Source organism: Hemibagrus wyckioides, linkage group LG01 (assembly GCF_019097595.1).
Source record: "Hemibagrus wyckioides isolate EC202008001 linkage group LG01, SWU_Hwy_1.0, whole genome shotgun sequence".
Lineage (NCBI taxonomy): Eukaryota > Metazoa > Chordata > Actinopteri > Siluriformes > Bagridae > Hemibagrus > Hemibagrus wyckioides.
In genome coordinates, this window is record NC_080710.1 from 6,760,886 (window position 1) to 6,786,217 (window position 25,332).

Below are 25,332 nucleotides of genomic sequence, written 5' to 3' on the forward strand. Positions count from 1 at the left end.
AAAAGGCTGGATGAAACATTTCACTGGCTCGCAGTTTTTCTTCATCAGCCTATACCCCTGTCCAGTATACAGGAAGCCCAGGCACACTGACCTCAAATGCATATGAAACGTGTTTCCCCAAAACATTCAGAACCCACACGACTGGACATTGAGGGGTTTAGCCTTTGTGACTGCACATAATTTGATAATCTTATAATAAGTCTTTAAATTTTTTTTTTTTTTTTTTTAGCATTGTAGCAACAAGACTTGAATATTTTGGTACTGTATTTGTTTCTAGTTAATTTTTTTTATTGCATATTAATATAGATCATATATTTGATATTCTGTGGTGATGAGAAATATTGTATGTAAAATGACACAAGTATTATAATTGATTGTATTTTGTATCACTTAATACACAGCTTTTAGTAGAAAAAGATTTTAACATGCATAAAAACATGCTTTGAAGCCCAAAAATGAAGCAAAAATAAAACACTGTATAGCTGTCATTTTAGAAGACTTCTTAGAAACCACCTGATTGAGTTGACTTTGTTTATTTCAAATAGCTAGGTGAGATCATCAAGATTAGTAAAACATAAGTACAGTGCAATAGAGTAACACAATAAGTACAATACAGTAACACAAAATGTTGCATGCAAAATCTAACACTAGAGTAGGCTAAGAATAATCCAACGCCCAACTGTGCTAATTACCTCTGGCTTTTTTCAGGTTAATCATTAAACAACCATTTTTATTAAAATATGTTATCATTGAAATATGTCCAAGTCCATACTAAGTGTAAAAATAGCTAAATTCATTCATAAGGTTTATGCTAAGTGACTTCCCTTATTCATTCCTTCAGGTTACCATCCAGCAATAAATTTCTGGCACACGGGCTGCTCGATCTGTCTGACTGGCCCGAGTTTTTACCACCAGGTACAAGTCCATCTTCAGCCTTCTCATCAGGAAATGTACATTTCTCAAACATGACGCAAACCTGCAAACATTCCTTTTTGTCCAATGACTTGCCGCTTATGAAAGCTCTTTCATGTCAAATGTTGGCACTTTCGACTCTTCTGCTTTGCCCACTTCTCCTCCTTCCTGCTTTTGTGTGGACTCTGTGTAAGCTGCTTCTGGATTGGATTTACGCCCCTTAGGTGGTGGAATAGGTACTATGCCCTCTGTGGTACCCTCGGCCCCCTCCTGACCCTCAGCCACAGTTCTCTCCTTCTTCAGGTTCAGCTTTGCTGGGACATTTTTGGTTATGGTTTCTTTGAAGCGCTCTCCAGATCGTTTCAGTTGTTCACCTGACATCCGAATCTTCTCACGGCGCTCAGCTGTCACAATGCGCTCACCCAGCTTATTAACCTTGCTTCCGAGATTCTCCTTGGTCTTGGTCATGTTCTCACGGGAAAATGTATTCTTCAGACTCTCAATACGCTTCAGGCCAGTCTTCTTCAACTTGGCTGCTGTGGAGTCAGCCTCTTCAACAACCATGTATTCTTCATCTGAGTCAGGAATTAAGGTCTCAGGTGCAGCTGGATCAGCAGATGCATCACCCCCTGCTGCTCCTTTTGGGGTGTCCTTTGGGCCTGGTACAGCTGGGACCTCAGTATCACCCTGTAAAAAGAATGTGAATTTATTTTAGTCTAACTTAAACTGTCACATTAATAAAAATGCAAAATTTGTTGAAACAGATTAAAGCATATTTGAATACTTGCAGATATTTTTTTCTGTTGTTGTTACACACATATGATAATACCTGGTAATAAATATTAAAAATAAAACCAATGCATTTAAAAAAAAAATACTGTTATTCTTTTGCTTCCTTTTATTTCTATGAAGCAGTAGTTTAAACCTGGACTTGAAGGACACATTCATTCATTCATTTAGTGATTTAGCAACCGCTTTATTTTGGTCAGAGTCACAGTCAATTCAGAGCCTATCCTGGATTCCTATACTGTTTTTAGACAGGAGAATTTATCATGAGACACCAGTCCTAATGGTGCAAGGCACTATTAACCCACATTCCCAAACTCCTAGAGGTAATTTAGCTTAGCCAACCCACATGCATCTATGTTCTTCGATAGTGGGAGGAAACTGGAGAATACAATGTATAAATAATACAGATAAGTAATACAGGTTTCAGAAAAGGAAAAGAAAGAAAAGTATTAAAAGTATTACAGGTATTTATTTGTGATTTAAACTAAACATTTAACACAGTTTAACATATTTTTACAAAGTCTGAACTCATTGAAGGTAATGCCAACACCAATATTAAAAAGATTCAAGTAAAAGAAAACATTTCTAAATATAATCAAATTAAAAAAGAATCAATTTTATTATAGATCCACATTATAATTACATTTCATGTATTTTAAGTATTCTATATTTTTGTGTATTAAAGCTCCTTTTGTGATTGCCTAAGTATTTTTTTTTCATGATGCAGCATTTATATTTTTTTTCATATTACAAACTGATATTTCTATATTTCTAATGTCCAATAAATACATAAATAGATTTTTAAGTTTTTAGGCTTGAATGATTGCTAAATAATTAATCATGAATCCTGAGCCATTGTTCGACATTTGAAAATGTCAGGTTTTGATTTGTGCTTGTTATTAGGCTAATGATTGCCCAGGACAGTAATTGCAGGTGGTTACATTGCAGCTACCCAGAATGACTCGCAGCTGAGAGCACTATATTAGGACATGTGTCTTCACACTCTCAGAATAACCCTGTACAAGTATGTCAGCTTTTGCCTGCATATAGCACAACCTAAAAACACAGAAAATACAACTATGGAAATTAACATTAACAAAAAAACAGTTTTTTTGTCCTTTAATATTATTTCTGTGTTATGCTAAAAGTTCAGCTAAAAGTCACAGTTTTTATATTGGATATTGTTGTTTATTACAAAAATAATGACCTACTATTTTGCATGCTGATTATAGTAAAACTTATATTTTTTCATTCAGTATAATTAAAATGATATTATTTCTTGGTATTTTCTCAGATTAAAATATGATTTTACTTGATCTTACTCATTATTAAATATCATATGACTATGATCCCTCTGAATTTAGAAATATTATAATTATTATATGACAAGGTGGATAGTTTTGGCTGGATTAATAAAATTATAGATATAAACAATAAAATATTCTTATTAAGTCATTCATCTTGATGCTTATTATATAATTATCATGACTGTAACAGAATATATATATATATATATATATATATATATATATATATATTCTGTTACAGTCATGATAATTATATAATAAGCATCAAGATGAATGACTTAATAAGAATATTTTATTATAACTATTGTGTATTTTATAAATAGTGTATTTTATATTTTATTATATAAAAATTGGCGGACAATGTGTAAAATAAAGACAACATATGAGGCTCAGGCTTACTTTCTTTATACAGTTACAATATTGTAACTATAAAGAAAGTAAGCCTGAATATATATATTTTTTATGTACAATTTATGCCAATTTTTATGGTACATTGCTACAAAAACAATGGAGTCAGAATGCTTATTCCTTCATGCCATAAGGTAAGCTTATTGTCACATAATTTAGGAAAAAAATATTAATACTGTCTAATAATAAAATATCAATAATAGTTTAGAATCTTTTGTATTAATTATATATTTTGTATATTATTAAATATTCATAATCAACTAAATTAATTAAAATACAATAAATTAAATGATGTACCCACTTCAATTGTAAACTAAAATACTAACATTGAATTGGCATTTTTGCAATATTCTTACCTGGTATATTACCACACGGAACTTGTTTTTGTTTAGCAGCTCAGCCTGTGTTTCCTCTACCTTCTTGACACGTATATTTTGCTTTTCTATACGGACCCGCACATCCTTAATGTGGCAGCTAACTTTTCGTGTTTTCTCCAGTAGCTTTTCCACAGTACCACTGGTAGTGGTGTGCTCCTTGGTCAATTTTACTACATCTTCTTGGATAGTTTTCACATTGTTCTCCAACTCCAACTGTCTCTCTTCCATGCGCTGCTGGCATGCCTGCACATTGTCAATGATACCAGCCACACGTTCCAGGAGAGAGAGAATATTCAAGGCATTGGGCTCATCTGTAGCAGCCACAAGTCCCAGTTTTTCCGCCATGTCCACCCTTATCAGATTCTAAAAGTCTGAGCTCCTTCCTTGAAGAGTAGAGACCAAGATTAAGGGTCTTCAGGTAGAAAGGTTGATGCTGGGTTCAAAGCTAGGGTAAGAGAGCATTAATTTTAACTAATCTACAAGACACACTAGGGTGAGATGTACTCCTCAACAACAGCTTCACTGGACTACTGGGAAGAAAATCATGAAAGCCCCACCCCACAGAAATCCAAGGGGCTTAAAGGGCAGACCACCCTAAGCCCCAAAGAGACACAGATAGCAACTGAGAAAGAGCCTGAACTCTGACAGGCAGGGAGGGCACCAAACCAACAGCACAAGATTTGAGTTATATATATATCTCTGGTAAGGTGACACTCTGACATTTAAAGACGTGTAAGGGGAGAGCTGGACATGATGTCACTCTTTTTACTGTTTCTTTGGTGTATTTGTGGGGGAGGGGTTGATTGCCTTAAACAATATAGTGCTTTAGTTGAAACACATATGCGTGTAATGTATGCTTAATTAATATGTCAGATTAATATACTTTGTATGACCTCACTGGGACTTCTCCAAACTATTCCCACAAAGTATAATGGAATAAATGTCACAACATATAAAAACAATAAAATCTCAGGCACATATTTTTCTATTTATTATAACCCCTTTTTTTTTCGGGGGGGGGGGGGGGGGGTTATAATAAATAGAAAAATAGAAAAATATAATGTATGCTCGTAATGTATAATGTATGCTCACATACACATAATGTATGCTCGGTAAATGTCAGATTAATAATGTACCATGTGTGACACTATCACCTACATACACTATGACAGACATGTTTGTAGACAACTGAACATTACACCCATATGTGGGACTTCCCCAAACTATTGGCCCAGATTTGGAATGACAATATTTCCTAGGATGACTTTGTGTCCATTAAAACTGAGGAGATTGAACATGTGCACAAACTGACACATAATAATTTCAGTGAGGTGTCAGAGTACACATTCCTGTATTTTAGACAATTGATTATAATTTACTTTAGAAAAAATGGTTTTAGAGTTTATTTTAAAAATGTATTATTATTATTATTATTATTATTATTATTATTATTATCAATTTCAGGGGGAAAAATCAGCTTTGTAATCAACTTCTGTGTCATTACATAATTTTCCTCTGCTATCTGTCAATCTCCATCCCTCCACCTATCAGACAGATCATCAATCATTCACAAGCATTTATGATAAAATTTCACTAAAATAATGTACACAGGGTTACAGTCCAAATTAATGCACAATGATTAAAACTTAGAAACATTCTTTATTGTCACTGTCAAGCTCTGCCTGCAGAATTTTGAGTCCAAAAGATCAAGGGATCTTTTTTGTAAGTCTAACATAAAGTCAGCCTTCCTCTGTACAACTGTAAATGATGGGAATAAAGTGAAAATGAAGTAAAGAGAAGGTGTCACAGTGGAGGTGTCAGTTCAGTCCGAGTTTCAGGTCGCCTCAGAACCTTCAGATCATTGTCAATATAATGCAGTATAATGCAGTAGTTGTTAGCTACACCATATTACCCTACCTGCCTCTGAGTACATGTTTTGAATATTTATTTTTACTCTGAGCAGCAACGGGAATTCAGGCATGACTCCTCTCCGTCACCGAAGCCACGTGCGCTCTCCCAGAGAGCTGTGTTTCGGGGGCGATACCAACTGATGAAACGAAGATGAGGGGGGCTTTTATATTTTTAACTGATTTATTATGACAAACTAACAGTCGATATGGAACATCAATAACGTTAAAAAACACTTCAACAGATGTTTCAGTTGATCAGTCGTATAAATAATGGGGAGCGGAGGTGGTGGTTGTATTTGCTCGTTCTGTTTGCTGGAGCAGGGGGCGGGGGACACCACTGAAGTCTCATAACCAGTAGCTGTTGTTCAGCTGCCTTTTGTATGGCTTGCTTTTGTTAAAATGATTCTTTCGGCTCACGAACTTGTCCGGATATCCATGCTTCTATATGTTCTTTCTTCTAACTTGCAAATCTGATATTTTCTCCACTGTTTATTTCGTCCATTTCCGTCCATAAAAAAGTGTTCTATGGATTGGTGATATGTATTGCCCTGACTTTAGTCATTTGCATCTTACACTTTGAAGTTCTAATTATTAATAATTCCATTACCATGGTGAAGGTCATTGAATGCGCTGAGCCAGGGGCAGTTCAGAAGTGTGATTTCTGCTGGAGTACATTTTTACACAAAGGTGCAGTGCAGTGGTTTCCTTAAGAGCCTGACAACTGTTTACCAGCCAATTTATTAAAAAAAAAAAAAACGCACAAACTTTACAAACTGTTGCTAAGTTTTAAAAAGGAAAAGATGTTTTTAATCTGTTTACACAAAGTGTCTAATGAGTTGTATAATTGGACATTGTCATATTAACTATTTTATGACTGTCTATCTTGATATGTAAGTAAGCAGTATTTAAAATCTGATGCAGACATCTATCCGGTCAGAGATCCAAGGTGAAGGGATATTTGCATGAGAATTTTAAATATTCAAAATCAAAACAATTGAAATATGCATACACAAAAATGCTATTTTACTAGTATTGTTGTTTGTACATAATTCAATTGTATATTTCCAAATCTTGTTTGATAAGCTCTGAAAGAACACTGGTGTAGTCAAACATGTGCTATGATGGATTGATCAATCCTGAATCCACTCTGAATGTGTAATGATAAAAAAGATCCCAAAGGTGTGTGTGTGGGGGGGGGGTGTTCCTGAGAGTGTAATGGAAACGTAATTAATTAAAACCACCAAAACTGTAACATTTTACTGTGTTACAGTGGCTAGGATCCCTCTAACCACTGCGACCAGGGTTCAATTACCAATGGATGGGGGGGTTTGGCTCAGTGCTGGTCCCTTAGAGATTTAGAGAGTTATGGTACTATGATACTGAGAGGTATAGAGAGTTATGGACAGCTATGTAGTTTGAAAGCTACCATTGCTAAGGCCCTTAACACTAAACTGCTCAGTTGTATACATACAACAAATGTATGTCAGAAGTGGGGACCCTTAATGGGGGTCATGCTGAACCCTAACAAGACCACACATATGTAGGTGGTAGTCCTTAGAATGTGAGAGTTAAACATTACTGTAAGTCAGCAAAATCATTCTCCGTGGCTAAACCCTTTCAATAAAGTAAAATTTTTACATTTAACTTAAAATTAAAAGAAATCACAATATGAGATACAACCAAACACAAACTATACAGCCAAAGCTTCAAAGTACACAGCAAGTACTGCAAGTACAGCAAGGTACATGCATGGTCTAGAAAAAACCCTTTCCCAAGTGCATGGTATGTTTGAAGGAGCTTTCTATCTCCGCTATATATCTTAAGAAGCCAGCTTTCTTAAGAATTTTTTAAGCATATGGAAGCAAAACATAAAACAATAAACAAAAATATAAATAAATATGTTGATACAGTTGACAGTAGACAAATCAGAAGACAGTTCATTTAATTCTGTTAAATCTACATCACTGGACACAGTTTCATGCGATATGCAGTGTCTAGAATTAAATTAATAACTTTATCAAGGACACCACCAATAATCTTACAAATTAAAATCTACACACATTTTAACATTGCAACATTAACTATCCACCCACACTGCATTCCATTGTCTGCAATTACCTTTAAAAAAAATTTTTGTTGTATTGTCATACATAACCAACTCCATTTGGTGTTCAGCTGCACTCACTAAAGTAAACACATTCAGTAACAAAGTGTACAGCAACTGTACCAAGAACATTTCACAGACATTTACCAAAAATAAGTAACAGAAAAAGGTAGACAATGAAAAGCTGGCTTTCATCATTCTGTTGGCAGTGCTTACTACTGTCAACAAGCTCCTTAAATGTCCAGAAGAAAATAAACAATAAGGCACCATAAATAAACTAAAAATAAACCTATTGTCCACAGTTAAACACAGAATAAAACAAAACATACTCTTAATTGAAATCCACATGGTACAAAAGGTATAAAAGCAAAAATAAAACAAGCTACATCATCCTGGATGGGGTGTCTGAAGAGAAATGCTTTTGCCGACGTCCTCGGTTATTCTTAGGGCATTTCCTGTTAAGAGAAGCAATATTTGTTCAACACTATTGTTATGTATAGTAGTTTATTTATTACCTTGACTTTTCTGCTTATAAATTAGCCATATTTAAAAAGATAAAGAATATAGATTTTGCATATTTCAGGGGTCACGAACCTGGTGATGCACATGACAACGGCCACAATAATGGCTATCTGCACAGCTCCAATAATAGCAGCTATGAGTACATAGTGCAGTTTTTGACCACTTGGCACCACATACAGTATGTTAAAGTCAGTAACTTCCTCACACTGTGGCCCTGTGTACCCAGAATCACACCTGAAATGAAAGAAAGATCATTTATTTTAGACATGAACATGTCTCTAAATCAAGGCATCTAAAAAAACAAAAACAAAATCCAAACCCTGAACTCAATGCATACCGACACGAGGAATGTCCATATTTGAATTCACAGTGGCCATGAACACAAAAGTTGTCATCTGAGCAGGGAATCGGCATCCAGCCATATCCTTTCCCTTCTCCTGTATCTGCTGGGTCTAACATTTGAAGAAAGAGTACAGTTTCTTATCTAAAACATTTAATTTAAATTAAGCTGTTTAGTTAATATTTTATGTGAGGCTGTAAAATAATTTAAGATAATGATTTATGTAATAGATTACACCCGTCAAATGTTTAAATATGGGGATGTTAAGTGGTTAAGTTGTTGGACCACTGATCAGAAGGTTGTGAGTTTGAATCCCAGGTCCACCAAGCTGCCACTGCTGGGCACCTGAACAGGGCCCTTAATCCTCAATTGCTCAGTTGTATAAAATGAGATAAAAATGTAAGTCACTCTGGATAAGGGCGTTTGCCAAATGCCAGAAATGTAAATAAAAATAAATGTTTACCAAAAAGATCAGTCTTGTAGGACAGTCCATCATCATTTTTTTTCCCCTTGTCTAAAACAAGATAAACCATATTTTTAAGAAATAATGAAGGCATTTTTCATTAGTAAAGACAGGAAAATGTGTTACACACAGAGTAATAATATTATGCAGTGAAAGGAAATGATGCAGTGTCTAAAACTACTTATTGTGCCATATTAGAAATGCTAGTATAGGTGATTAATCTGGCAGTTGACAAAAATCTGAATAAATGTATTACTTTACATGATCATTTCTTTCCCAAGTTTCTTAAATTATACCTCAGAACACTTGGAATGAATGCTCATACAAACCATCATATTAAATGAAAGTGAAACAAACCATATGTTTAGTTGCATCCCCAGGACACAACACATACAATTTCAGCAATCAGTTCTATTTGCTAGTTTATTTTTATTTTTTTATTTTTATTTTTTTACACATGAGTAGTTTGTGCAACAGCAACATACAAAACAGTACCGGACATTTCTTTCACTTGTTTTAATTCTACCATCATTATGTCAGTCTTTATTGTATTTGGCTTAGTGCCTGACTGCACAAGGACAGCAGTTGCTCAACCATTCAATAGATGGACCTATAAGTCTTTAGAGGATTTCTATGGTTATAAATGGTTGCTAGAGGATTTCTATGGTTGCTTAATACTGTGGCATCATGACTAGGTTATCATACCATAAAAGTGAAACTTTGACAGACTTAGAGTATACAGAATAGACTAAAAAGTGTAGAAAAAGATTATCCTACCTGGGCATCTCCCTAGATGTTTAACATCAATCTGCTCTTGTTTCAGACATGAAGCCTCCCGTACAAGACAGGGGTTGTTGTAGGAGTTGCCATCTGTACCACACACTGGATTCTCATTATGCCCACTACAGTCAATTTTACATGAACACCTAGGAAACAAAAAAATGTTTGTAAATAATAATAATAATAATAATAATAATAATAATAATAATAATAATAATAATAATAATAATAATAAGCTTGAATGGGAGAAAAAAGAATGGACACTTCTGTACAGGAACCAGACTACACAGTAAAGATTCCACAACATTTCCTCTCATTTTTTTATTTGAAAGTGCCTTAATGTGTCTGCTGACCAGTTTGCAGGTTCATCTATCCATGGATACATCTCCATATGGAGTTCAGTCAGCTTGATAACCCATGTAGTTTTGCCTGGCCTCAAACTCAAAAGAAGCAGTTTAACTTGCTATTAAAAGTGAGCGTAAACTTGCACATTCTAGCAATGTCTAAAACAAAGTTGTTCTAGCCTGGGATTTAGCAAAACAATCAGGATAGCTGCAATTGCTGCAATTATTATCCCAGGAGGGTGGGATACTTCTACAATCAACATATTTCTGCTTTTTTTGTCTCACAAAATTGCAAAATCAAATGTTAGCCATAAGGTGTATATTAAAAAGGTAAGAATTCCATTTCAGAAACAGGTTGTAACCAATTACCAGCTACCAGCCACCTATCCTGTAAGCATGATGTGTAACTGAGCTGGATTGTTCCCAGAATGCTGTCATTGAACCGCCTTATGGGTGCATTCTCGAAGTTTATACTAGAGTTGTTAGCTATAGACAGAGACACAGAGGAGTCCAGATTATTGTTGATGAAGAAAGTTTTGAAGAAAAGTATGGAGGGTATAGCTAGGTGGCTAGGGTTAGCTCTTATTCCAGAACAAATGGCCAGCTGTGTACTTCTGATCATGTACAACTTTTGGTGCCTCCTTCTCTGACCAACAGCATCTGGCTGCTTTTTGTACCAGGCTGTCACCTCAACAAAAGTCCATTGTGAATTATATCTGTGCTTTATTTTACCATATTCATCAAGGCATGGTGATAACAAATCTAACAGAGAACTAGTTTTTCCAAGTCATTTCCAACTCAAGTATATCTGGGTTCATGAGTGATGGAAAGAGAGTGAGATCAATAAAGGGATGAAGCTGCAACAGTGGCTCAGTCTGTCTTTTAGTTATACTTTGTGAAATTAAGGTTGGTCGGTAGGTAGGTAGGTAGGCAGGTCGATCTCTCCACTCACGTGAAGGGATCATTCAACTTTCATGGTGTATACTAGATCATTCGTGTTTTTCAACAAGAAGACTGGATTAGTATACACTAATGACCCATAACAAAGCTGTGCAAAAGTAAATAGCTGGTCTACTTTATCACAGCTTGAATGAAACCAACATTGTTCTCCTCTGCTGGGATTTTCCAAGGAGGAAGTGTGATTCCCATATAAGTGGAATATACCCTCTTTAAAACAAACAAACAAACAAACAACAATCCCAGTTTGCCAGTCCAAGGGCACTGCCACAAATATACCATGCATCATTAAAGTGGTAGGTTTACCACATATTCTTGATCTTGTTCAATGCTTTTAACAAATCTAGGCAAATCTTCACCATTGCGGTTTTGCTACTATTGCTACTGTTTCTTAACAGTACTCTCAAAGAGATGGGTTCCAAAACAACCAGGATTTCTGGTACTGCCTCCTCAAGTGAAAGCCACTGGGGAAATAAATTACTCAAAGTATTCTTTCTATGGCTCAACAAAATCTCCAGCAGAGATACAACATGCACATATTTAGCAAGGTCTCAATTTTCCTTTTCTTAGATGTGGCACAATTTGCCAGAATGTCTTTGGGGCCACCCAAATGTCCCCTTCATGGCCTCTCTAGACTCCCAGCCCGAGCTTTTGCTTCTGAAACTGATTTTGTTACAGCCATGGTGGCTATCCAGAATCTATGTCATAACTGAATCAGGAAAGCATTTAACACAGGTTAGTTAAATCCACCTTTCACTAAAGCTTTTGGCAGATACTATCATGTAACCCATGTTCATGTATCATGTTTGGTATTTTATACACAAAACCTCATTCAGCCTAGTTAATCACTAATTTTAAAAAAAATGTAAGCAACTCTAGTCACAACTTTTGTTTTTACCAAAAAGTCCAAAGTTGTCATGCCAAATCTACTAAAGCAAACACACTAGAAATTTGTTGCATGTGCAACAATGCAGTGCAAAATTTTTTTACCCTACCAACAAACATATTAAAATGTACCCAAATTTGATTTTTTATTAAGTATATCAAGATAAATAATGAAGCATAAAAAAACAATACAACAAATACTTAAAACAACTGGATTTGAACAATAACAAAAAAGCTGATACTTACGAGTCTTCATCTTCTGAATCCTCATCACATTCAGCACCATATTTGCAGTTGCTACATTTAGTGAGTTTCTTGCTTGTATCTGTACCTGATCCTTCATCATCTACAAGACATAAGGAACCACATATTAGAGGTCAGCACAACTAAAACGATATTAGCTGTTGTAGTAGTGGGTGGTATGACTGATGATTTACATGTATTTGCCAGGAGATTTATCTGCCTTATGTAAACAACTTGGCAAGGCAATGGTAAGATGAACAAAGTATTAGAACAGATCATCTTAAAATAATAATAATTAATATTTGCTTGTATATTTCATGTTTGCAAGAATGGGAGAAAAGCAAGCCAGTTTGGAGCTGAGAAAAGAAGAATCTGCAAGAGTCATTGTACAAGCATTTGCCACATCCAGTACAACAATTTGGAATGTCATGAAAAGGAAAAAATGACACCAGTCTACGTATGTAACCCAGTTCCCTGATAAGTGTGATGTGGATGCCTGTAGTGTAGCAAATGATGCAACATCAATCACATACGTAACCTGGTATCGTTCCCTTTAAAGTGAACTCAAAGCTGTGCCATGGCTTGATGTTATGGAATGTTAATACCAACGGCATCACAAGCTGGGAGATGTCTGTCCTGCAGGGCTGTGAGTACAGCACGGGGCAACTATGGGAGCAGAGCATCAGCTAGCCTTATGGGACCCAGGGATGGGGTGAAGGTCCATACTATAAAACCTATTAAAAGCGTGTGGAGAGGACCAGCCTGCCACAGCATGGATATCACACGCAATACTTCTAGTGGAGTGAGTCCTAAAACCTAGGGGCAAGACAGGCTGCATGCTCTGTTGGTCTGGGCAATAGCTAGTGCACAAGTGCTGCTTGGAGACCAGATTGCCTTTGTTGCCACCAAAGCAGATGACGAGAGAAGAGCACTTATTCCATGAGCTCGAACAGTGGACATAGGCCCTAAGGACCTGGACCGGGCACAGCAGGTGCAGCTTCTCCTGCTCTGCCAACTCATTGGTTTAGAGGCCTGTAAACAACCAGTCATCATGGGCACTTTGGGAATGTGTCCTGCCCTGGGATGCAAAATAGTAATAGCAATAACAGCCTGGTCTCTACCCAGATCTGCTGCATCAACTTGAACAGAGGATAGGAAAGCAGACCACCTGAAGATTGATGTAGAAAACCACCATGGTGTTGTCTGTATGGACTAACACATGGTTGCCCCTTGAGTTGAGAAAGTGGGAGAAAGTGTTTCAATGTCAGAAACACAGACCGCATCTCCAGGCAATTTATGTGCCATGTGAGACAATGGCCTTCGCAAATGTCCCTAGAGGGGCAGCCGTCTAGGATTGAGCCCCAGCCCGTGAGGGAAGCATCTGTTAAAAGAGTCTTGTGATGGCTTATATGAAAATATGCGTCGAGAGGGAACCACTGGTATACTAACAACTGGACATCAAAAGAGATCATCAAACAGGAGCCCATCGGTCAAGTGATGTGGAGAGTGCCAAAGCTTGGGCTTGCCTTGCTGCTTCTGGAATAGCTCACTAACTGCATTTTGTTGCCTTGTAACCATGTGCAATGACAATAAAGTTTAATCTAATCTAATGTAATTTTATCTTTATAGATAATGAGCTTAAAATGTTAGCAGCATAATGAATTCAGAAGTCTATAGAAACATTATGCCTGCCAAATTACAGGGAAATGCATCCAATCTATTTAGAAGGAACATCAGGCATCAAAACACACTTCAAACAAAGAACTTCATCAGGGGAAAAGGCGCAACCTTTTAGACTGGCCAAGCCAATCACTATGCAGTATCACATGAAGAGACTGAAACACAAAAAAAATCTGCAACAATTTAGTGATGTAAGTGGGTCAATGGCTTAATGCTGTTATTGCAAGTAAAGGATTGGCAACCAAACATTAAGTATTATTTATTTTAAGAATGTCTGTTCCTTTCTCACCTAAAAATTGGCCTTGAAACTGTATAGAAACACTTAGAAGTGGTATTCTTATATTGCTTGACTTTATAAAGGAATACATAGGTATTTCTATCTATCTATCTATCTATCTATCTATCTATCTATCTATATACACACACTGATTTGGCATAACATTATGACCACTGACAGGTGAAGTGAATAACACTGATTATTTCCTCATCATGGCACCTTTTAGTGGGTGGGATATATTAGGCAGCAAGTGAACATTTTACCCTCAAAGTTGATGTGTTAGAAGCACAGAAAATGGGCAAGCGTAAGGATTTAAGAAAGTCTGCCAAATTATCATGGCTAGACGACTGGATCAGATCAGTGTTCCCAGTCTGCAGTGGTCAGTACCTATCAAAAGTGGTGCATAGCATCACTATGGGAAGAAGGCAAGCCGACAGAGGCAGTGTCATGCTTTGGGAATGTTCTGCTGGGAAACCTTGGGTCCTGCCATCCACGTGGATGTTATTTTGACACATACCACCTACCTAAGCAATGTTGCAGACCATGTACACCCTTTCATGGAAACGGTATTCCCTGATGGCTTTGGCCTCTTTCAGCAGGATAAGGTGCCATGCCACAAAGCAAAAATGGTTCAGGAATCATTTCATGAGCACAACAATGAGTTTGAGGTGTTGCCTTGACCTCCAAATTCCCCAGATCTCAATCCATTTGAGCATATATATATATATATATATATATATATATATATATATATATATATATATATATATATATAGCTAGACAAATATATATACAGTATCTTACAAAAGTGAGTACACCCCTCACATTTTTGTAAATATTTTATTTTATTTTTTTTTCATGTGACAACACTGAAGAAATAACACTCTGCTACAATGTAAAGTAGTGAGTATACAGCCTGTATAACAGTGTAAATTTGTTGTCCCCTCAAAATAACTCAACACACAGCTATTAATTTCTAAACTGTTGCCAACAAAAGTGAATACACCCCTAAGTGGAAATGTCCAAATTGGGCCCAAAGTGTCAATATTTTGTGTGGCCACCATTATTTTCCAGCACTGCCTTAACCCTCTTGGGCATGGAGTTCACCAGAGCTTCACAGGTTGCCACTGGAGTCCTCTTCCACTCCTCCATGATGACATCACAGAGCTGGTAGACCTTGTGCTCCCCCACCTTCCGTTTGAGGATGCCCCACAGATGCTCAATAGGGTTTAGGTCTGGAGACATGCTTGGCCAGTCCATCACCAAGGCAGTGGTCGTCTTGGAGGTGTGTTTGGGGTCGTTATCATGTTGGAATACTGCCCTGCGGCCCAGTCTCCGAAGGGAGGGGATCATGCTCTGCTTCAGTATATCACAGTACATATTGGTATTCATGGTTCCCTCAATGAACTGTAGCTCCCCAGTGCCGGCAGCACTCATGCAGGCCCAGACCATGACACTCTCACCACCATGCTTGACTGTAGGCAAGACACACTTGTCTTTGTACTCCTCACCTGGTTGCCGCCACACACGCTTGACACCATCTGAACCAAATAAGTTTATCTTGGTCTCATCGGACCACAGGACATGGTTCCAGTAATCCATGTCCTTAGTCTGCTTATCTTCAGCAAACTGTATGTGGGCTTTCTTGTGCATCATCTTCTGGAACGACAGCCACACAGACCAATTTGATGCAGTGTGCGGCGTATGGTCTGAGCACTGACAGGCTGACCCCCCACCCCTTCAACCTCTGCAACAATGTATATATATATATAATATGTAAATATATATGTAATATATATAGCTAGACAACTGGGTCAGAACATTTCCAAAACAGCACTACCTAAGAAAAGTGGTCAGAGGAAGGACGACTGGTGAACCAGTGACAGGTTCACAAACACCCAACGTTTTTATACAACAATGCTTTTGTCTACTGTATATTCAATTAAGGAAATAATTTCCAAGATCCTAGAAAAGGTTGTAGCACAGCAATTATGCTCATACCTACATAGGATTAACAACCATGAAATGTTCCAGTCAGGATATAGGCTTCATTACAGCACAGAGACAGCACTTGTTAAAGTGGGAAATGACCTACTAATGGCCACTGATCAGGGTTGAATCTCCATACTATTGTTGCTTGACTTAGTTACACTATTCTAATAAATCCTTAAATTGTTATGTTGATGACACACAGTTGTATGTTTCAATAAAGCCAAATGACAGTCAACAGCTTAGTAAAAAATGTGTAAAGGACAAGTGGATGCTTATTAACTTCGGCCTACTTCATTCTGACAAGATAAAAGTGCTTGTAGTAGGACCACATATACTCAGAAGAGATAATTTTGGTGTGATTATTGGTACAGAATGAAAGACATCAGTCTTTCATTTAAAGCTCATGAGGATAATATACAATGCAAAATTTGACTGGGAGCCAGAAATACTGCCAAGATATTATGTTGTGAGCAGTGATGAGGATGTAAAGGGAGAAGGCTAAAGCATGCAAGGGAGAGGTGGGAACCAGTCAGCGAGAGCTGAGCTGAACTGTGCATGTCATGGAAAACTAAACATTCAACATACTTGTAAATTAAAGACATACTATGTAGACTTCAGGCTAAATTAAAAATTTAGTTTATATCTTACAAGTCTTACAAGTTTTTGTGCCCACTGTATAGTGATTTCCCATGTGAAAATTTAAACCATGAGACAGAAATTTCAAAGCATGATTTCATTCTCTGAGCATCATCAAATTGTTTACTAAAGCTGATACTTTGAGGTTCCAAACCAAACAGAAAGAAAAGGCAAAAAATTATAGGCCAATATCAAACCCAAATTTTATTTGCAGAGATCTTGGATTTCTTCAGGACAGATGTGTGTGTGTAATGCACTGGCATAGACTGGCATTCCATCCATATTGTATCTACGACTTTTAGCTCAGTTTGATTATATTTTAACCAATAGGAAGCAACAATCTATTATACAATTAGACTATTCATACAATAAAATATTTTATTTCTCACCAATAATAATTCTTTGAAAATGAATACTGTTATAATATACTATCTGTGAGAATACTGTGAAAATTTTAAAATCTACCATAAAATAAATTTCTATCCACACCACCTACTACTACTACTACAACTACTGCATGTTATATTGGGTATGCTTCTTACAGTTGCCTTGTTTTGAAGCATAAACAATGAGCAATGAGGGGTGTTCCCAGAAAATTTCTTTTAATTTTTCTTACCTTCATCCCCAGATCCTGAACTGCTATCTGCAAACAACAAATATATGGTTATCACTTTTCTGTACTCTTTCAAATGCTCAATATAAAAGCAGAAATAAATAAATGTGAATTTTGTATTAAGACAGAATTATTTTGAAGTACACCTACAAATGCAGGGATGCTACAGGATTCCCAAAAGTCTCTATACAAAGGGGAAATTAACACTTTTCAGCAAAATGTCTAACAAACCTTTCCAAGCTTAGTTTATATTACATATTTTCTTCAGATAGACTTTAAGAATTCCTTTAGCAAAAGAAGAATGTAGTGAAATCATTCAAATAGGTGGATCAGGTAGCTGTCAAAAGGTTGTGGCTTTAACCGGAAACAGACTGGAATGAAGTTAAGACACTTCCTGTGACATACAATAGCTCCAGTTTTCGAATCGTTTGTCAGTGTCAGTGTTTAAATTATACCTGTTATTTACTTTTCTTAGAATACTTTTGTGCTGCTTTTCATTTGTTGTAATTTGACTTTTCTGTTACAGTTAAAAAAAGAAAAAACATGCTAAAAGTTTTGCTTTTGCTCTTTAATCTGGACTAAAACCAACTCAGAAAAGATAACTAGCAATTAGTTAAGAATGTTCATTATTGATTATTAGTGAATTTGAAACATTTGTTAACTTTATACATTTATTGTGTATTGTTTTATTTATATTTAATTGGATTTAATTTGTATTTGCTCAAAGTTCATTTTGTTATTAAGTTTTTAAACTTGTTATTAAGAAAACAACTCTTGATACTTAAGACCTGATACTTAAAATCACTGAATTAAAGAGGGTGTATTTTCTTTTTCACATGACCTTACAGTCACATTTCCACAGTTTGAATCTGTCTCAGACTACTACTACATCTTATTTAAAATGTGTTGTAGACATAATACATGCATTTTGCCATGTTATCATGCTAAACATACATTTACATCTGGTACTGCAAAGAGGTCAATATCAATAGTCTCCCAGAATTATCACTCATGATTGGATACCCATCTGATTCCAAAAAACTTTCATCAGAGAACTGATTACTTAGAGTCAAAGTTTCAATACACCCTAGACAATGTAGCTCCACTGAGAACAAAAATAATTAGAGAGAAAAAACTAGCACCCTTGTATAATGATCACACAAACCTTAACTCACACAAATCACACAAAGCTTAACTAATTTTGCATTGATCATAAACTACTACTGCTGACCTATAAAGCACTGAAAGGTCTTGTGCTGCAGTACCTGAGCAAACTTTTGTTTTTTATGATCCACCATGTCTACATTGATGTAAAACTGCAGGTTATTTGTTGGTACCTCAAGTAGTAAAGGCTACAGCAGGGGGCAGAGCTTATTCTTTCAAATCCCCACAGATACAGAACAGCCTTCAGGATAGTGTTTGATTCAGATTCTTGAAGTCCAAGCTGAAAACACATTTGTTAATTCAAGGCTTTTATGATTTTTTTTCTCATGTGGAGTAGATCTGAAGGGTTCATAAGCATAGAATGTTTTGGTGAACTGGGATTTTTGAATATTGTTGCCCCCCACAATCTTGCACATTCACTGAGTTTTGTTGACTTAGGAGTGGCTGGCCGCTTTATTTCTCATGCCTGTATCATTTTTAGTTATGCTGTCATAGTTAGTCTTGCTGGAGTCCCTGCTTACACTCTGCACACAACGTACCTTGTCCTTAATGTCTGGTAACAAGCATACTTAATATTCTGTCTCTCTGTCTGTCAAGCTACACATGCTACTTCTCATATTTGACCACTTCTGATCTCTGGACCTGCCTGATCCACCTTAATGGCCGTCTTATGGTTCGAGTCTAACTGCTTGGGGCTGCTCGCTTACCCTATGAGGACAACCTAAAGCTACATGGCACTGCTGTGAATAGTCCCACTTTAAAGTCTGTGGAGGCGGATTTGAGCTACTGTATGCCTCAGTCAGTTTTACGCTCAGTCTCCTAATAGCACTTTACTATATAGTGCACAGTTATAGGAAGAAAATTATTTATATTCAGACTCTCCAGTGTCACCTAGATGAGAATGGGTTCCCTTTTGAGTCTCGTTCCTCTCAAAGTCTCTTCCTCATTTTTCCTTGCCACCATTGCTCATGTTTCTGTACTTCTGAAAAGCTGTGTTAAACATTGATTGTTGAAAGCACTAGCCAAATAAATTGAATGATCTGTGATATTTGAAACTTTATCATTTTTATTCTAATTTTTTTATTCCTATAAAGCTGCTTTGTGACATTGTCCATTGTTAAAAGCACAATATACAAATAAAATTTAACTGAATTGTTAGATTGTTTTGTGCTTTTACTTAAAGAAACACATAAAAACAAAATTCACAATGGTTAGTTGAAGATTGTGTAATGGTTTTTCTATAAAAAAAAGGGATGTATGTTTATGAATATTCATAGATTCATTTTACCATTTTGTGGTGTAATGTGATATTCCACATTTTCTTTATTTCAGAAATAACAGTAAAATTCATTTGACTTTTGAATTTTATGTTGATGAATTTTGGTGCAAATAGATTAAAATGGGAGTGCCATAATAGTGTCACCTATTGAATAGGTCTTTAAAGTTATATGAATTGAGAATAGACTCTGATGAATCTACGAGAATCTGCACACATGCCTACCGCACATGTGCTTGATACACAATGCACAACCAATTCAAATTCAAATAGGAAACACTATCCATTTAAAATAATTGCAAGGATTTTTTGGCACCAAACTAACATTTTAATGTCACATATGAGACAGGAATCGACCTCAATAAAGTTGGTTCAGCAAAACATAAACACTGTTGTTTCATGTGCAATTATTTACAGACAACAGCCTTTAATATTTTTTAATCGGCATAATACCAATTTAATAATGTGTGGTATGTTATGTTTTTGTCTTTTTGGCTCAAAAAAGGGTTTTTTGATTTGTTGAAAAAAATGTAAAACTCGTTAAAAAAAGGTAAATTAATACACAAGCAGTTGAACACACTTTGTTGGGTTGTTATGGTAATAACAGTATAGCAGGCTCTTTACTTACTTTACTACTCCAGTAGTGTTCTAATCATTTTGTCATCTTGTCCCTAAAAAGAAACAATCCTAACTAAAATGCCATCACTTTCTGTTTGTCAGCTACATGTCATGTGTGGACTTTTTATCAGACTTTTCTTATAATGCTGTGATTTATATTTGGCGATGATTATACAATGTTTGAAGAAGAAAAAGGGATAAAAATGTTTCTGAAAAAAAAAATGTACAAGATTTCTTTCAAATTTGTTTGTTATACCACCACCTAGAGGTGAATTTACACAAAGCTTTTTGGAGGCACTTCAATCTATGAAATTTGATTAGACCCATCCCATTTCTCAAAACACAAAAGAAACACCTTCTGGGGTATAGTCTAAGAATGCTCTAATTAAAATGTAATAATTGCTGGACAAAGTTTGTAGGAGAAGAGAAAAAATCTAATATGGCAATTATTATTATTATTATTATTGTTCTTGTTGTTGTTATCAATAGAACTGGATACATGAGACTTGACAAATTACAATTATAGTTGACAAACTAATTCAACATGGTACCAAAAATCTTTCATAAAACCTCATAAAGTTGAACACATTTCTGCTCATAGCTGGAACTACTAATTACAAAGACATATTTCAAATTTCATATAATACCATAGTATCTGTCTCCCAAGAATCCTGGTCTATCCCAGCCATAGATGACTGTAGCACAATCTCTCCAATTATGCACACACACACACACACAAAGAATAATAGTATTAATGATATGGCTCACCTGGATCACAGGGTCCATTAGAGACTAGAGATACAAGACGCTGCTGAGTGCAGGATGCTTGTCTCAAGAAGCACTCATTCTGATAGGTGTCCCCATTAGATCCACACACAGGGATGTATTTTTCATGACACTGTTACAAAAGTTAGACATCATGTTTAAAGTACTTTATCCTAACTTTCTTGCTTGCATATATTCTGAATTTTTTTAATAAAGTTATTTTTAAATAAAGTACAATAACTGTACATGTGATATAAAATGTAAAATGAATGAATTTTTTTTTTTTTACCTTAAACTTGCATACACATTTATGGTCAGCACTGCAGATTCCATCATAGCGACATGAGGATTTGTCACACAATCGTAAATCACTTTTCTTCTCAGACAAATCTGGTACAAAATAAACAACAGCAAAGCATAAACACACAAATACATGTCAGTAACCTAATTTTGATTATGTATTTGTGATCAGAAGTATAAAGCTAAGGTCCTGGAGAGCAAAAAATTGTTTTTCTCCCTTTTAGAATACAGTTATAATAGAATTTAAGTATATCTTATCTGCCACTGTGCTCACATGTATTGCAACACTGTAACCTCTGTTCAGCAGTACAGCTACAATACACTATATGGTCAAAAGACCCAAGCTTTCCAAGTTTATTCCCTACTTTATGAATATACACTGTTCTGGAAAGACTTTCCTCTAGATTTTGGAGCATGACTGGGGATTTACCCATTTAACCACAAGAACAATTGTTAAGGTAGCAATGATGTCAGACAAGGAGGCATGGAAGATAATTCAGTTCTTACCAAAGGTGTCCAGTGGAGTTGAAAACTCTAATCATATGTAAAACATTTTCCTTAACAATAAAAATAAGATGAAAAGATTTCCCCTTGTCTTGCACATTTTTGATTATTCAAAGAAACTAGGTTTAAGATGTAAATATGGTTACATATTCTTTAGATGTGTCTCCTTCTTTGTGCATGTTAGCATTAAAAATGCCTAATTACACAATTTTTTTAACCAGTGTGAAAGAATACAAAATGCATTAAAACTTGGAATAAATGGAATGCTATTTTTATTTTTACAATTAATTTTAGGCAACTGTGATACGTTCTGTCTCTCCACTGCAAAAAAAAATACTATAATAGATCTGGTTATTGGCTACCTGCTGGAGTATTTGCTTGAATTTTGACCACAGTATGCACCCCTTTAAGCCACTAATACCTAATCATTTGTTCTCTCTGTGTCAAGCTGACCATGTACTATTGCTGCCTGATGCGATGCCTGTGCTAAATTGGGACATACTCATCCTGTGGGTCCAAACCAATTGCACCCCTGGAGTTCTTTATAGAAAAGGGGCTTTAAATAGCCAATCTTGAACTTTGAGGTGAATTATCCAAATCTCAAGGCTGTGGATTTCTTGTGTCTAGTCGGATATAGTTAACGAAACTGAAAATGTGGAAATGTCATTATTATTTAAGCTGTCTACTACAGTATTTTGAAAATAAAATTAAATGATGAATATGAACTTAAGTGCTAGAAAGTGCTGTAATTCGTACATTATTCACCCAATTTTTATAAAATATATAATTCTGCCATTCTTTATTATATCCAAGATTCTTTTACATGAAGCTGCTTGGCAAATACTTTACAAGATTATCTCACCTCACTGCACAAAGTATTGGTTATCTTAACTCAAAGTTATCAGAGCACCTGCATCTATTTTAAACCTTTTCCACATGAAAGACTGTCCCCAATACACCACTTCCTAGAGGACAATCCACAGTGAATAGAGGCTTTTGGCCTAGGCCTTTGACTATACATTATGAATCAAAGTTTAGCAAGTGAGAAATATTATAAATTCCAAAGATTTGTTGCTGTACTGTGCTACTTGTCATCAGATAATGATGCCTTACCACTTACTTCACAGTCCTGAGAAATCTCTCTGTGTGTCAGTAAGTTTTCTATTCCACTGCGGCACCTCAGCAAGTCATGAGAATATTACCAAAACAAACAAGCTTGCCATTAACCACTTCTGGTCTTACTGGAATGACATAAAGTGATGCTCAAAAAGGTCAGGGAGGCATACTGGCAAAATGAAAGTCTTATGACTGTCCAAAAAATGTGAAGTGAGATATGAATGACATATTGGTTGTTCACAGCTACACAATATATCCTTCTGGGATATCCTTCTCTGTATATTGCCACTGTGGCTGAAGCACTTTAAAACTAAAATTTTGAAGGAATTACCACTGTGCATCTGGAGCAAACATTTCTGAAGATGATAGTCCACTACTCTCTAAAGCTTGTCAGAATATTCTCTTCTGAAGACTCAGAAAAGAATAGGAGCAATACCGCAGGTATTATCAGAAAGTGGCTATCTGTAATTACTTTCAGTATAAATAAGTGAGCCTGCTTCTCCTCAGTTGTACTCTTTTTCAATTCATAACTGATAGAAATGATAATAACATTGACTACACAAGAGTGTCAATCATTGCTTGGTCCATTTCCTGAGTGAAAAGGAAGATGATCTAATTCAAATAGTAATAGTAACAATAGCATCTATTCAGAAATTTAAAGTGTTTTTTACTATTGCATCATTACTTCATGTTTATTATTAAAATATATAACCAAAAAATTACAGTGTTTACAATGGTTACAGTGTAAATGTTACAGGAAGATAATCAATATTCAATATTGATTATTCATTGTGATCCATGATGTGATAGCATCACATCAACACATGCAGCACATGATCACTGTCTGCAAAAGGGGTAAGCAGAAAGACGTTAGAATTGTGCTGGAAGGAGAGCAAGCTGTGACTGACCTGGGAAATATGACTAAAGCCTGTGCCATTTTTCCCAGCCTTACATACTCTCTAAAAACCTTGATTGCAAACAGCTAAAGTCCACTTTTTAGGAAGCTTCCACCTTTTTTAGAACTGGATACATCTGGGTTTTCAACCAAACTGCTGGCATGAACAGTTTGTCAGATCAGAGACTTCTATTTCATAGACTTTACACTCTTTTCTTAGGTTTTGCTAATTTGCTACCAGTATTGATCTAAAGCATATTGTATAGACAGACCTGTTCTTTACAGTGGTCCACAGTAATACTTACAAGCGACTCAGCAAGTACTGAAAGGCACTTACACCCAGTTTAAGAATATCAGATGCAAATGAGCATACTGGCAGGTCTTGTAAATGATGAAAGCAAACACTGAATGCTTTAGAAGAAGCTACTTTCCAGTAGCTCACTTCCAGTGAGGATAGGCAGAGATTCAGTAGAGTAGCTTAAATTCAACATTCAATTGGCTGCGTGCACGTTGATTAATGGTTGTTTATTACCTCTTGTTTTGAGAAACATTTAAGCTTTGATATAGAATCTTCTATTGTTGCTGCCAGAGAAAAAATAAAAATAAATGGACTGCTGATTAATTTTTTTAAGCTAGCATATAAAGTGCTTGTCATCTTTGTGAAGAAGAAGAAAAACAGCAGAATAAGCATACACCTGTGGGCTCACACATCAGTGGGGCTGAGGTACTGGCTGCCTCACCTCCTGCTTTTTTCATGCAGTTTTATGTCAGATCAGCAAGAGTAAATATGTTATACACATACACGAAATACATTACCTAGACTATGGAAAGAGAGGAAATATAATAAAAGTGTCTACAAACATTACAATGGTGATATACAAAGAGATAGCAGCAGGTACAGGCAATTACATGTGCTCAATCCAGTTTGTGAGGGATCCGAGGTGAGGCTAAGCTCATCGCTGCCTCACATCACATCTCTCACTAATGCAAGTTCAGTGATTTTGATTATAAAATGATCAAAATGACTGGTGTCACACTGAAATGAGTACAATTTTCAGTGGATAAAGAATGATGGGGGTTGTTGTTGAATGTTGTTGCCGTTGTCTGTAAGCACAGCTCTGGAACTTGCTACCAAACATTTCTCTACAATGAATT

At 36.0% G+C, this 25,332-nt stretch overlaps 2 protein-coding genes across 2 annotated transcripts in view; both read right to left on the reverse strand.

The window, feature by feature from the left end:
• Positions 1 to 336: 336 nt before the first annotated feature.
• cavin4b (caveolae associated protein 4b) lies at positions 337 to 4,464 on the reverse strand. Its single transcript, XM_058417007.1, has 2 exons — positions 3,773 to 4,464; positions 337 to 1,599 (listed from the first exon to the last, which is right to left on the reverse strand). The coding sequence occupies exons 1-2, from the start codon at positions 4,136 to 4,138 to the stop codon at positions 1,012 to 1,014; spliced, it is 954 nt and encodes a 317-aa protein (XP_058272990.1). The 5' UTR covers positions 4,139 to 4,464; the 3' UTR covers positions 337 to 1,011.
• Positions 4,465 to 6,446: 1,982 nt separating this feature from the next.
• The window catches only part of tmeff1b (transmembrane protein with EGF-like and two follistatin-like domains 1b), a 28,419-nt gene continuing 9,533 nt past the window's right edge, over positions 6,447 to 25,332 (reverse strand). Inside the window, exons 2-10 of the mRNA XM_058399621.1 lie at positions 21,652 to 21,752; positions 21,366 to 21,495; positions 17,543 to 17,569; positions 12,345 to 12,444; positions 9,910 to 10,058; positions 9,133 to 9,183; positions 8,667 to 8,781; positions 8,402 to 8,563; positions 6,447 to 8,262 (exon numbers count right to left, since the gene is read on the reverse strand). Coding sequence (XP_058255604.1) covers positions 8,190 to 8,262; positions 8,402 to 8,563; positions 8,667 to 8,781; positions 9,133 to 9,183; positions 9,910 to 10,058; positions 12,345 to 12,444; positions 17,543 to 17,569; positions 21,366 to 21,495; positions 21,652 to 21,752 — 908 coding nt within the window. The 3' untranslated portion in view covers positions 6,447 to 8,189. The remainder of the gene's footprint in view (positions 8,263 to 8,401; positions 8,564 to 8,666; positions 8,782 to 9,132; positions 9,184 to 9,909; positions 10,059 to 12,344; positions 12,445 to 17,542; positions 17,570 to 21,365; positions 21,496 to 21,651; positions 21,753 to 25,332) is intronic.

Bases quoted from the DNA above. Each gene is read 5' to 3' on its own strand.
- cavin4b (XM_058417007.1), bottom strand. From the start codon at position 4,138: ATGGCGGAAAAACTGGGACTTGTGGCTGCTACAGATGAGCCCAATGCC. The intron at 1,600-3,772 runs GTAAGAATATTG...TTCTTTTTACAG, and splicing joins TCCGTGTGGTAATATACCAG to GGTGATACTGAGGTCCCAGC.